Source organism: Saccoglossus kowalevskii, chromosome 18 (genome assembly GCF_978046115.1).
Source record: "Saccoglossus kowalevskii chromosome 18, keSacKowa6.1, whole genome shotgun sequence".
Classification (NCBI taxonomy): Eukaryota; Metazoa; Hemichordata; class Enteropneusta; family Harrimaniidae; genus Saccoglossus; species Saccoglossus kowalevskii.
This window is the reverse complement of record NC_140658.1, coordinates 8296072-8309266: the sequence shown is the minus strand read 5'-3', so window position 1 is coordinate 8309266 and position 13195 is coordinate 8296072. Positions and strand designations below refer to the sequence as shown.

The window sequence follows — 13195 nt, the reverse complement described above, 5'->3', positions numbered from 1 at the left end:
ACAGGAGTGCGTTTTACCAAAGAAAAGTCAGCTTTATTTCGTCAACTCAACACATCCCCAGGTAACCATGGCAACAGCAGGCAAACATGCATTGAATCGTCGGGCATCGACTTGTTGCATTCTTCATAAAAAGCTGTGTTTAGTGGAACGCCTTTTGGTGCACACCAGGCGGAACATGACAAATCCCATGTCAAACACGAATGAAAAGAAACCACACGAGTCTACTTTGTTTGGTATTTGTTAAACTTTACACAGAGATTACATTCTTATGTCGTTTCTCTTCAGAGATATTTGATCAGAAAAATCTTCCACTTTTACTGAAACACATACAATCCTAGGGAAGGAATTAGACATAGCTAGAATGACAAATCTACAATTTACAACACATGCGATGCAGTACAGTGCGTTTATACAAAACATGCTATGAGACAAACTTGAATACAATATTTATCTCAATTCTCAAATTTCCCCGTATAAACGTGACTAATATACGTTTTATAATGTATCTGTTGAATTATAATTCGTTCAATGCATTGAAAGTTAGAATATGACAAATCAGGCAGTTTCTATGGTAATCATTTTTCTATTTGCTGGTTAGATTTTTCAGTGCATGCGTATTTTAAGTAAAAACTCGCGACACACAGACATACTGTGACGGTTACTTCCACCCTGCCACACCCAATATTAGAGAGGAACTCTTATTTTGGAACAAGACACGATGAAACTTGTAATAATGTATATTTATCTGGACTTTACGGAGAAGAACGGCTTGGAATGTAATCATTGTACGTGGATATATTAAAGCGCGGTAGTCGTCGCGCTGCGCATGTTCGACATTTGTGTTGATAAACCTTGATTTTCCCACAATTCAATGCGCTCTTCAAATAGAAATCACAAGTGTGAGGTTTGACCTGGGCGCGACTTGCACTGATTACCGCCGGTGACTCCTTCGATACCTTCCAATCACATGAAAATTACCTAATCGAAGCTTGGAAACGTGTCAGTTCGTACTCGTTGATCTGCGTAGCAGTTAAAGTCTCCATCTTTGTTTACATGAGACCCATATATCTCGCACATGCGCAGTGCGACGACTATCGCGCTTTAAAGCGGGAGGGTCGTCACCTGCGCACGCGCGGGAATTGTGTCCCAAGCGCGAACTCCGCACAGTTCGATACGCGTTACTTATCATCACTGCACAAAGCAGCTTAGCATAGAAGAAATAGCGTTCTTACGTTCCTATGTTCTACCTGTACGTTATCACACTTGCTTCTATGCTATCGATAAAGAGCCATTGCTCGAAACGTCTAGCTACTTTTAATAGTTATTTAGGACTACGATTACCAAATATTATCTTCAATATATCAGCTTAGCATAGAACTCATTTGCATATTCGAATGTGTTCGAACTACAAGACCCCGTCGGTTAACACAGTTACGCTTAATCCACCGTGATACTTCAATCACTTTAATAAAACGTTTTACGTCCTTAATCTGAAATAACTGTTCGGTAAATTACATTAAAACATACATGTTTTACGGTTGGAAAATAAATACACTCTCCATAGAAGACAATGTTTTCATCAGTCGGGCTGAGTGACACCCACCACTCTTTAAATATGATAACGACATGTAATGATATACCATTCAACTCTCCAGCCTGGTGCATTCAGTAGCTTACTGTTAGAATTGAAAATTAAATATTGATCTAAATTATTATTTTATTTAATAGGCGATCAAACTGGAAAAGTAGCTCCATCCTACTATTCTCGTGGCGGACGTCCGGGGATTTTTGCTGCATGCCAGCACGGTGAAAACAAAGGCCGAAAACTCTCAGAAAACGGTACTGGTATGGTTGTTGAGACTTCCCTGAACAGTATAACAAAATTAACCCTACATGTGTAACGCATATAAATTTGATTGTTCAGGATTACTTCAAAGTTGAGTTCCTGTTGTTTTCTCGTATTTTCACCGGCTCTTCGCTCGGCGTTCCGCGTTCCTCAGCAGCGTGCGCAGAGCCCATAGAAATACGTGGTACAGTGGTGTGCGCCTTTATAGCAACGTGGAACGTCCTGTGAATGGTGGACATTTCAGAGTAGCAATGAATTATTTAAAAAAAAAACGCAGAGGGTATCGGTGACTCTAACTTATATAAACTAATTAAAATAGATGTTCATGATTCATGAGGTATTGGTAGCTTTCTTGGTAAAACTTGATAAACCATTAAATACTAACATCGCTGATGAATCAGTCGTTCACAAATTATTTAATAATTAATCCAATCCGTTATTTTATGGCGCATTCGTAACAACATTATTTCTTGGATAACTTTCACTTGAAAGCTGCTAAAGATTTAACGGAAACAGTATTAATCTAACAACCGTTTTTGAAATAATAATAATAAATGGCGTAGAAATAAAACTTATAATCGGACCACGAGTTTGAACTAAACAAAAAATACTGATTTAGTGCAACCAAATTTAAAAAATCGGCACATGAATTACCAATTACCAGGTTTCCCGAAGTTGTCATTAAAATCCACGCTCTAAGATGCAAACACTATTTTAATACTTTATCTACAAACTTGAATAAAGAATATCATTAACCTTTTCATTACCAGACTTTCTCGTTGAAATTACCACTTTTTTTCTGACATTCTTCAATATTTCTAGAAATGAACCCTAATTTTTACTCAAAAAAATGTTCTTCTGAAGGAAAGTGCAGACTATAAACGGGACTATTTTGTGAGTTTCTGATGAAAAAAGGGAACTGGTAGTGAAAAAGTTAATTGCCAAAGAATATCATGTTTGAGAAATGAATTAGCACAGATGACTATTTTCTGTGAACGGGGCTCGACCACAACTAGTCACTGATAAAACAACGTTGATTGCGACGATATGTATGATTTATCGGTTAAAGACGGTGACCCAAACTTATAGAGCGCCCTCGTGCGTTGTGTTTCCGAACAATTCGCATCATCAATCGACATATCATTACTTTAATGAGCATATTTACTGCATCGTCATTTCTGACAGTAAAAAAAAAACAAAAAAAAACAAAAAAAACACGCGTTTAAAATTAACAATATTAGTCATAAAAAACGATTATTTTGCAAATGCTAACAAAGAACCGTCCGGGAATGAGTCGTAACCTTGACGCTACGATTTCGCGAAATTGTGCCATTTTTTCATCTTTTGACAGAAGCTAGTTATAGATGCTGATGACACAATGACGTCATACCTCCCGCACGTGCCCAGGGTTTGAAATAGACTTATATCACAGTAGGAAAAATATAGGCGATCCGTGCCTGCATTTGCGCATACTAGCAGCTTGTTTTTATTGCGAGGGATCTTATAGAAGTGTCACATCGCGGGAACGTAATCATGTCAGTGTAGCTTCCTTGTTTGTTCGGCACGGCACGTCCAAGATGTCAATTCTCATTTGCGATGTTTTTTGCTGACGCTGATTTTTAATTCGGAAGGCGTTACCAAGTCCGTTGATTCAACATCAATAACACCGGGGAGCCGAATACATATGAATTGTAAACACGAAGAAGTGGGACGAAATGGACAACGATTTCTGTGTCTTCTACTAGTCAGGGAGTATCAGTTGCTAGCCACGCCATGTCACCGTGTCGGTAACCTCAAACAATACAGAGCTAGCGACAGCGATGGTGTTGTAGGAAATAGGCCACATCCATCGGAACTGATGTGAATGTTCCGCTGTTATTTTATAATCACTACTAGTACCTAAAAATGACCGTTTTTCTGACCCAAATTGTCGTTTTATCTAGCGTTAATAATCGGTGGACGCACAACACTGGAAATTGAATATTTGTTAAAATTTAGTCAATAATTTTTTAATATTAATATAATTTTTCAAAATTTGTTTACAAGAAATAACTATGAACAATGATTGTTATTGAAATTGAATACTGGTCAAAGTGACGGTGCTGTATTATTTATCTATTTATTCATTCATTCATTCATTCATTCACGATTAGTTTTCTATTTATTGTGCGTATGTTATATAACGCCAACTGAACGGACAATTGCGAAATTCATCTGTAGTATTAAACCACAAATATATAACAATATCCTGACGCTAAAACATACGGGTTGCTGTCAAGTCAGCGAATAAAAGAAAACAAAATAACAGTCTCACTTTATAATATGCAAATGTTCCCACTGTCCTTAAATTATTCATTTGACGACAAGCTAGTGGAAACCATCTAAGATCTAACACTCCACACTCCGTGTATATAGATCGTTGTTTTGTCGCTAAAAAACATTTTTGCTTTGCTGTCCCACCGTTGTTCTACGCAAGGGGCAGCCATTTTCAAGGATCTGAGAGTCGCAATTACAAGGAGGTGAAATGCCCACCAGGCGACCGTGTGGCTTCGAAAGACAGCGCTGACACTCGGCGTAAACACACCGACGGCGACTATCTGATACATAGATTGAAAATGTTGGATCTCGAGCATTGATATTAAGGTGCTTATGTATGTATTTATATCAACTTTTATCGATTACATTTCACGTTTTTAGTGGACTTTTCATGAAGAAAAGGCGCGAAAACGTAAATTATATTTGAACTGATATATACACAGAGTACAAGATGACATTTACAAGCCAAACGCACACAGAATACGCGAGAAATCAACACAGAAATACGGCGTTGCCGACGAGGGCGTGATCATACATTGCAGGGGGAAAGAGACTAAAAAGGGAAATATTGTTTTGATCGTTTTGCACAAAGATTTGTTTTTTTAAACTTTAAAAGCATTCATATTTTTGAACTTTAAAATATAATCTTCATCGCGTGTTTGTTACGATAACAGCATGGCGGCCCTCACAGCAGCACTGAGTCCCTCCCTATCAAATTTGGAACAGTTGTTCAGTCTAAGCCCTAACGCACAGCCAGCTCATTCTAATTCGTCGCTGCCACAACGGGAACAACAGCAAAGCAGGGCGAGAGGTCGCGACGACAGCGCGATCGCCTCCATCACGATGCAGCCAAACAACCGCTGTTCGCGATCGATGACATCGCTACCGCCGGACCCGTGTACGATCATGCGAAGTAAGGCTGTCAATAAGCGGGTTATGATTAACGTCGGCGGTGTGCGACACGAAGTCTTGTGGCGAACATTAGGACGGCTTCCGCGATCTCGACTCGGTCGATTGAAAGAGTGCACAACGCACGAAATGATCATGGCAATATGTGACGATTACGTCCTCTCAGACAACGAATACTTCTTCGATCGCCACCCTGGATCTTTCACATCAATTTTAAATTTTTACCGAACCGGGAAATTACATTTGATAGACGAAATGTGCCCAGTTTCATTTAGCGACGAGCTCGAGTTCTGGGGGATTGATGAACTTTATTTAGAGACCTGCTGTCAGCATAAATACCACGCCAAGAAGGAACAACTGGCAGAGGAGGAGAGACGGATACATGAGTCTCTACAACAGAGAGCAGAGGAAAACTTTGGAACGGGGTGTTTTTCTGATCAAAGAAGAAAAATATGGAGTCTCATGGAAAAGCCGAATTCATCTTCGGCCGCAAGGGTAAGTGCAGTAGATAGGAAAATAAACAGACGAAGACAGGCGTAGAGCGTTTCGGCGCATCCCCTATTTTGTGCCCCATACACGTGTATTCACGTAACTGCTTAAGAAACAAGGACTGTCTTATGCATTTTATTTCATTATTTACTGCGCTTGAATTAAAATTCATGACTTCAAATCAATTAAATCTGGGACAAAAAAAATCCCCATCTTAGGGAGCCCCGAATCTCTGATGAAAGTCATTGTCATTTTAACAATGCCTGCCACGCTGATTTGTTTACCAGTTTTAACAATAGAAATATTTCATGTCATGGTAAAGATGAGAATCTGATGTTTCAAGTGCCGTTCTCGATTTTCCATGGTCGGTTCTGCATCTGACGTACTACAGGGGTCATTTACTTGACCCCTGTGGAGTAATTTACATAAGTAATGACCATATTTAAACAGTGAAGCAAATGATTGAGCTGAATTTCTGCATCACTTATGAGTGCATCCATCGTTTTTTTTTTTTTTTGATAAATTACAGTGATATAAATAAACCTCTCTCATTAGTTTCTTACTTCTTGAATCCAGATCACTGCAAAGACATCCCCACATTTATTTAAACCTTCGAACACCATCATTTTTCTTGCTGAAATAGTTGTGTCAACATCTGCATATTTTAATGTAATTTTCTATAATTTTTTTCATATCTCTTTATCATTATTTTGAAACAAATGGTCATAGCATATGTTTTAATCAATATTTTTGAAAATAATGTCAAATTATGCCTTTTTTGTTTAAAAGATAACAATTAAAAGTTGATTTTAGAATTCTTAGTGTAAAATATGATTATTCATGAACCAGTAAAAACGTAAAAAGATTCTTGTTTAATATATGTATATTTGGTAATGCAAGTATTATTACAGTGATGATCTCTTCACGCCCAATCACACCATTTAATGAAATATTTATAACTTAAAGTTTGGATAATGGATTTAATAATTCTAAAATGATGTATTTTTCGTTGGTCGTTCCTGTTTAATTACTGTGATCAGTGTATAGCATAAAAATACCTAATTATGTCTCACAGGAAACACAACTATTGTATATACGTCACAATATTGTACTTGGTGTCCATCTTCATTATAGATCATTACTTCCTAATTATGAATATAATTATTAACATTATAAACCCAATTTATTCATTAATAGGATGTGAATTTATGGAAATATAAAACCTATATTTGGATACTGTTATTATATTCACTGTATTAAGTTTAAAAGGCGATGGCTGTTGCCCCATGTCTTGTTCAAATTGGGTCCAACAATGGAATGTTCAATACAATTATTTGTTTGCACAAAATTTTTGCATGGGCTTTGTGCAGGCCTTTAATTATTATCACCTGGGTTTTAGTGTCACATACTGTAGAATACTTTATTTCAGCTGGAATTAATATTAGCTGAAAAGACATTTTGGGTGTTTTGTGTGGAATTTACTTTCACTGATTTTTGACAAGTTGAATGTAAAATATAGGAAAAAAAGTTTATTCACTGGATTTTATTTTTTACTTCAGCGAAAATAGCAAAAATTAATTCCAAGCGAAAATAAAGTATTTTACAGTATTTAACTGATAGTTAAATATGCCAAAATTTAAAGCATTCAAATTTTTCGTTTGAAAACCCCTACTGTAAAGCATTGGAATTTGACGACAGACAAATATGAACAGTCAAAATTTCTTTTGAGTCCTGGGCCACCGCTTTAGTGACTTTCACATAAGTTTGTCTTCACGAATGTCATAAAATCCCGAAGTCGCGAAATTTAAACGCTTTACAATTTTCATGTACAAGATCAAATCCTCTTAGAATATAGTGAATAAATTTCTTTAATAGTATGATTTAACTGTAAAAAGTGGTGGTCATCGCGACCATGTACATTCAATCTGGTGTCAATTCTTCTGTAGAAACATATATAAGTACATCAAGGTTGAATGGTTGTTTGTTCAAATGTCTATGCTTGCGTGGGTCCAACCGTATTCACGATATTGTACTTTTAATTGAAGATTAGATTTTTCTCTGATTTCCTACCCCCTTATAGTAGTATTTTTCAACATTAATAAAAATATTATTAACACGACCACACTTTTTAAATCTAACGTGTGAGCTGAATCAATTACATTGATGGCTTTATGTCACATGGGCATTAATGAAGGCTTTTCATTGGTCAATAGACATTTTTCATTTCAGTTTGAATTGAAATTTATAAAAATTCATGAAAAAAAAAAGCGAACGTGTTTGTGGTCATGTAGAAATTGTCAAATCTGCATCAAATTTTCAGAATTTAGATGTTCATTGGTTGTTGATCAACATTTTTACAAAAATTATAAATGTATGAAACCTGAATGATAATTGGTTGCAGGCTTTCAGTACAATAAAAATAAATGTCAGTTTTCAGAGCACTAGTTTCAAAGAATCTAGTTGCAATCTCAGCATAGCCACTGTTCACTGATAATAAATCGTGGACTCTAAACCGCTTTATTCTCGCAAGAGACATCACAAATGTATTTGTGAGTTTTCCAGGTGAGGGAAAAATGTATTGAAAGTTTTACTAGGCTTTTTAAACGCTTTTTAGTGCTATAATTTCAACTTTCAAATAATTTATATGTATATTTTTTATAATTTCTTGTTAGTTTTTGGATCAAATTGACATCATTTTCAATTTGTTATAGAACTTGATAAAAACTTTTTAAAAATTATTTGAAAATTTACGGCAACAGGCAATGTGTAAAACATTTTAGGAGCTCATTGTTGAATAAAAAATAAATTTGACAGTACTGATCATGTATCAATCGATAATACTCTAATGAAACCAGATAATTTTTAATGTGGATAATTATCTTAATTAATGGTGACCCTAAAAATAGTAGACCGGTACTTGTAAGTTGTTTTATCATAAATAATCCTATAAATATCCACAAAGCCATACAATGTACATGTAGCTGGTACCAGCTTATATGTACATTACTCAGAATTCTTTAATATTTATTGAAATTTATTGCAATTATATCTATGGTACTTCTGCAAATACCACTCTCCAAAACGCACTACATTACGTGTACTCATATACTGCCCTCCAAAACACACTACATTATGTGTACTCATATACTGCCCTCAAAAACGTACTACATTACGCGTACTCATATACTGCCCTCAAAAACGCATTTCATTACGTGTATTCATATACTGCCTTCAAAAATGCATTACATTACGCGTACTCATATACTGCCCTCAAAAATGTACTACATTACGTGTACTCATATACTGCCCTCCAAAACGCACTACATTACGTGTATTCATATACTGCCCTCAAAAACGTACTACATTACGTGTACTCATATACTGCCCTCCATAACGCACTAAATTACATGTACCCCGGTACTCATATACTGCCCTCCAAAACGCACTACATTACGTGTATATACCCATAACCTGCCCTCCAAAATGCACTACATTATGTGTACTCATATACTGCCCTCCAAAACGTACTACATTACGTGTACTCATATACTACTCTCAAAAACGTACTACATTACGTGTACTCATATACTGCCCTCCAAAATGCACTACATTACGTGTACTCATATACTGCCCTCCAAAATGCACTACATTACGTGTACTCATATACTGCTCTCAAAAATGCACTACATTATGTGTACTCATATACTGCCCTCCAAAACGCATTACATTACATGTACTCATATACTGCCTTCAAAAATGCATTACATTACGCGTACTCATATACTGCCCTCAAAAACGTACTACATTACGTGTACTCATATACTGCCCTCAAAAACGCATTACATTACGTGTACTCATATACTGCCCTCCATAACGCACTAAATTACATGTACCCCGGTACTCATATACTGCCCTCCAAAACGCACTACATTACGTGTATATACCCATATACTGCCCTCCAAAATGCACTACATTATGTGTACTCATATACTGCCCTCCAAAACGCACTACATTACATGTACTCCTATACTGCCCTCCAAAATGCACTACATTATGTGTACTCATATACTGCCCTCCAAAATGCACTACATTATGTGTACTCATATACCGCCCTCCAAAATGCACTACATTACATGTACTCCTATACTGCCCTCCAAAATGCACTACATTATGTGTACTCATATACTGCCCTCCAAAATGCACTACATTATGTGTACTCATATACCGCCCTCCAAAATGCACTACATTATGTGTACTCATATACTGCCCTCCAAAACACACTACATTACATGTACTCCTATACTGCCCTTCAAAATGCACTACATTATGTGTACTCATATACTGCCCTCCAAAATGCACTACATTATGTGTACTCATATACCGCCCTCCAAAATGCACTACATTATGTGTACTCATATACTGCCCTCCAAAATGCACTACATTATGTGTACTCATATACTGCCCTCCAAAACGCATTACATTATGTGTACTCATATACTGCCCTCCAAAACGCACTACATTATGTGTACTCATATACTGCCCTCCAAAACGCACTACATTATGTGTACTCATATACTGCCCTCCAAAACGCATTACATTATGTGTACTCATATACTGCCCTCCAAAACGCATTACATTATGTGTACTCATATACTGCCCTCCAAAACGCACTACATTATGTGTACTCATATACTGCCCTCCAAAACGCATTACATTACGTGTACTCATATACTGCCCTCCAAAACGCATTACATTATGTGTACTCATATACTGCCCTCCAAAACGCATTACATTATGTGTACTCATATCCTGCCCTCCAAAACGCATTACATTATGTGTACTCATATCCTGCCCTCCAAAACGCATTACATTATGTGTACTCATATCCTGCCCTCCAAAACACACTAAAACATTTACTTTCATTTATTATATTTTATTAATACCTTTGTTTTATACTCTCATTTCTAATCTCATTTAATTTTTTTTTTCATTGCTATACCTTTATTGTATTCTTCAATCAAAGTCCCATAGAGGATACGATAACAATAAAGATGATTATTATTATTACCTGCCACTACATTACGTGTACTCATATACTGCCCATCCAAAACGCACTACATTATGTGTACTCATATACTGCCCTCAAAAACATACTACATTACGTGTACTCATATATTGCCCTCCAAAATGCACTACATTATGTGTACTCATATACTGCCTTCAAAAATGCATTACATTACGTGTACTCATATTCTGCCCTCCAAAATGCACTACATTACGTGTACTCATATACTGCCCTCAAAAACGTACTACATTACGTGTATCCATATAATGTAAAATGGCTAATTTTCACTGGGTTTAAATTTCGCTGATTTACCATTTCAGGCATATTCAGTGGGTTTTAAATTCACGGCTTTATCATTTAGATAATGTGTTCTATGCTAAATTTTACATATTTGCTGGGTTTTAATTTAGTGCATTTTCCATTCAGCGAAACAAGCAAAATTAAAACCCAGTGTATAATTAACCCTTTTACAGTACTGCCCTCCAAAACGCACTACATTATGTGTACTCATATACTGCCCTTAAAAACGCATTACATTACGTGTACTCATATACTGCCCTTAAAAACGCATTACATTACGTGTACTCATATACTGCCCTCCAAAACGCATTACATTACGTGTACTCATATACTGCCTTCAAAAACGCAATACATTACGTGTACTCATATACTGCTCTCAAAAATGTACTATATTGCATGTACACATGGATCGCCTTCCAAAACGTACTGTATTATTAAGTGCCCGTATAGTACATTTGACCAGGCTACCAATGAATTTGTTTCCATTGATCCAATGATTGGTTAACCTGTAATCTGAACAGTAGCAAAACTGTATGTTGTTGTTGCTGGAATACTCACCCAACAACCGAACACTCAAAACAAACCAAAAGGCAACATATAATCGCATTATAGAAATTAAGTAAAAAGCTGCATACAATGAGCTGAAAACCATATTTAGCTGGCTGGGTTCCATGACAACATTGGTATACGTTCTATTATTACAATCAATATTCACTATTAAAATTTATTCATACTGAGAGGTTCCCAATGCTATATTTAACAAACAAACTGATGCAAAAAGCAAAACTGTCCATATATGCTGTAAAACAGCTAGCATGTTATTTTAGCTAATTTAGCTAATCTGTAATTTCGCTGATTTATCAGAAAGTATATTATCACTTTAGCTAAATTAGGATTCTGTTAATTCATGCATTAGGTCAAATTCGCTGAAATTTTATGCAGCTATTTTAATGTATTTTACAATACAGCATTATAATTGCATATGTCAATCTTGGGAAATTGTTATTACCGGTAGTACGGGATATGGCTGCATTATCGTTTATATTTGCATATTAACGATAGCTCAATCTTGGGGTAGAGTTATTAGTACGGGGGTATGGCTGCATTATCGTTTGTATTTGCATATTAACGATAGGTCAATCATGGGGTAGTGTTATTAGTACGGGGGTATGGCTGCATTATCGTTTGTATTTGCATATTAATGATAGGTCAATCTTTGGGTAGTGTTATTAGTATGGGGTATGGCTGCATTATCGTTTGTATTTGCATATTAACGATAGGTCAATGTTGTGATAGTGTTATTAGTACGGGGTATATTTGCATTATCGTTTGTATTTGCATATTAATGATAGGTCAATCTTGCGATAGTGTTATTAGAACGAGGTATATCTGCATTATCGTTTGTAGTTGCATATTAACGATAGGTCAATCTTTGGGTAGTGTTATTAGTATGGGGTATGGCTGCATTATCGTTTGTATTTGCATATTAACGATAGGTCAATGTTGTGATAGTGTTATTAGTATGGGGTATATCTGCATTATCGTTTGTATTTGCATATTAATGATAGGTCAATCTTGCGATAGTGTTGTTAGAACGGGGTATATCTGCATTATCGTTTGTATTTGCATATTAACGATAGGTCAATCTTGCGATAGTGTTATTAGTACGGGGTATATCTGCATTATCGTTTGTATTTGGATATTAACGATAGGTCAATCTTGCGATAGTGTTATTAGTATGAGGTGTATATCTGCATTCTCATTTGTATTTGCATATTAACGATAGGTCAATCTTTGGGTAGTGATATTAGAACGAGGTATATCTGCATTATCGTTTATATTTGCATATTAATGATAGGTCAATCTTGCGATAGTGTTATTAGAACGGGGTATATCTGCATTATCGTTTAGTTGCATATTAACGATAGGTCAATCTTTGGGTAGTGTTATTAGTATGGGATATGGCTGCATTATCGTTTGTATTTGTATATTAACGATAGGTCAATGTTGCGATAGTGTTATTAGAGTGGGGTATATCTGCATTATCGTTTGTATTTGAATATTAATGATAGGTCAATGTTGCGATAGTGTTATTAGTACGGGGTATATCTGCATTATCGTTTGTATTTGCATATTAACGATAGGTCAATCTTTGGGTAGTGTTATTAGTATGGGGTATGGCTGCATTATCATTTGTATTTGCATATTAACGATAGGTCAATGTTGCGATAGTGTTATTAGTATGGGGTATATCTGCATTCTCGTTTGTA

General features: G+C 36.0%; 1 protein-coding gene across 1 annotated transcript in view; it reads left to right on the top strand.

The window, feature by feature from the left end:
* Positions 1 to 4994: 4994 nt before the first annotated feature.
* LOC100368777 (potassium voltage-gated channel subfamily B member 2-like) overlaps positions 4995 to 13195 on the top strand; it is a 69877-nt gene continuing 61676 nt past the window's right edge. Inside the window, exon 1 of the mRNA XM_078008196.2 lies at positions 4995 to 5566. Within this exon, the coding sequence (XP_077864322.2) occupies positions 5006 to 5566 (561 nt within the window). The 5' untranslated portion in view covers positions 4995 to 5005. The remainder of the gene's footprint in view (positions 5567 to 13195) is intronic.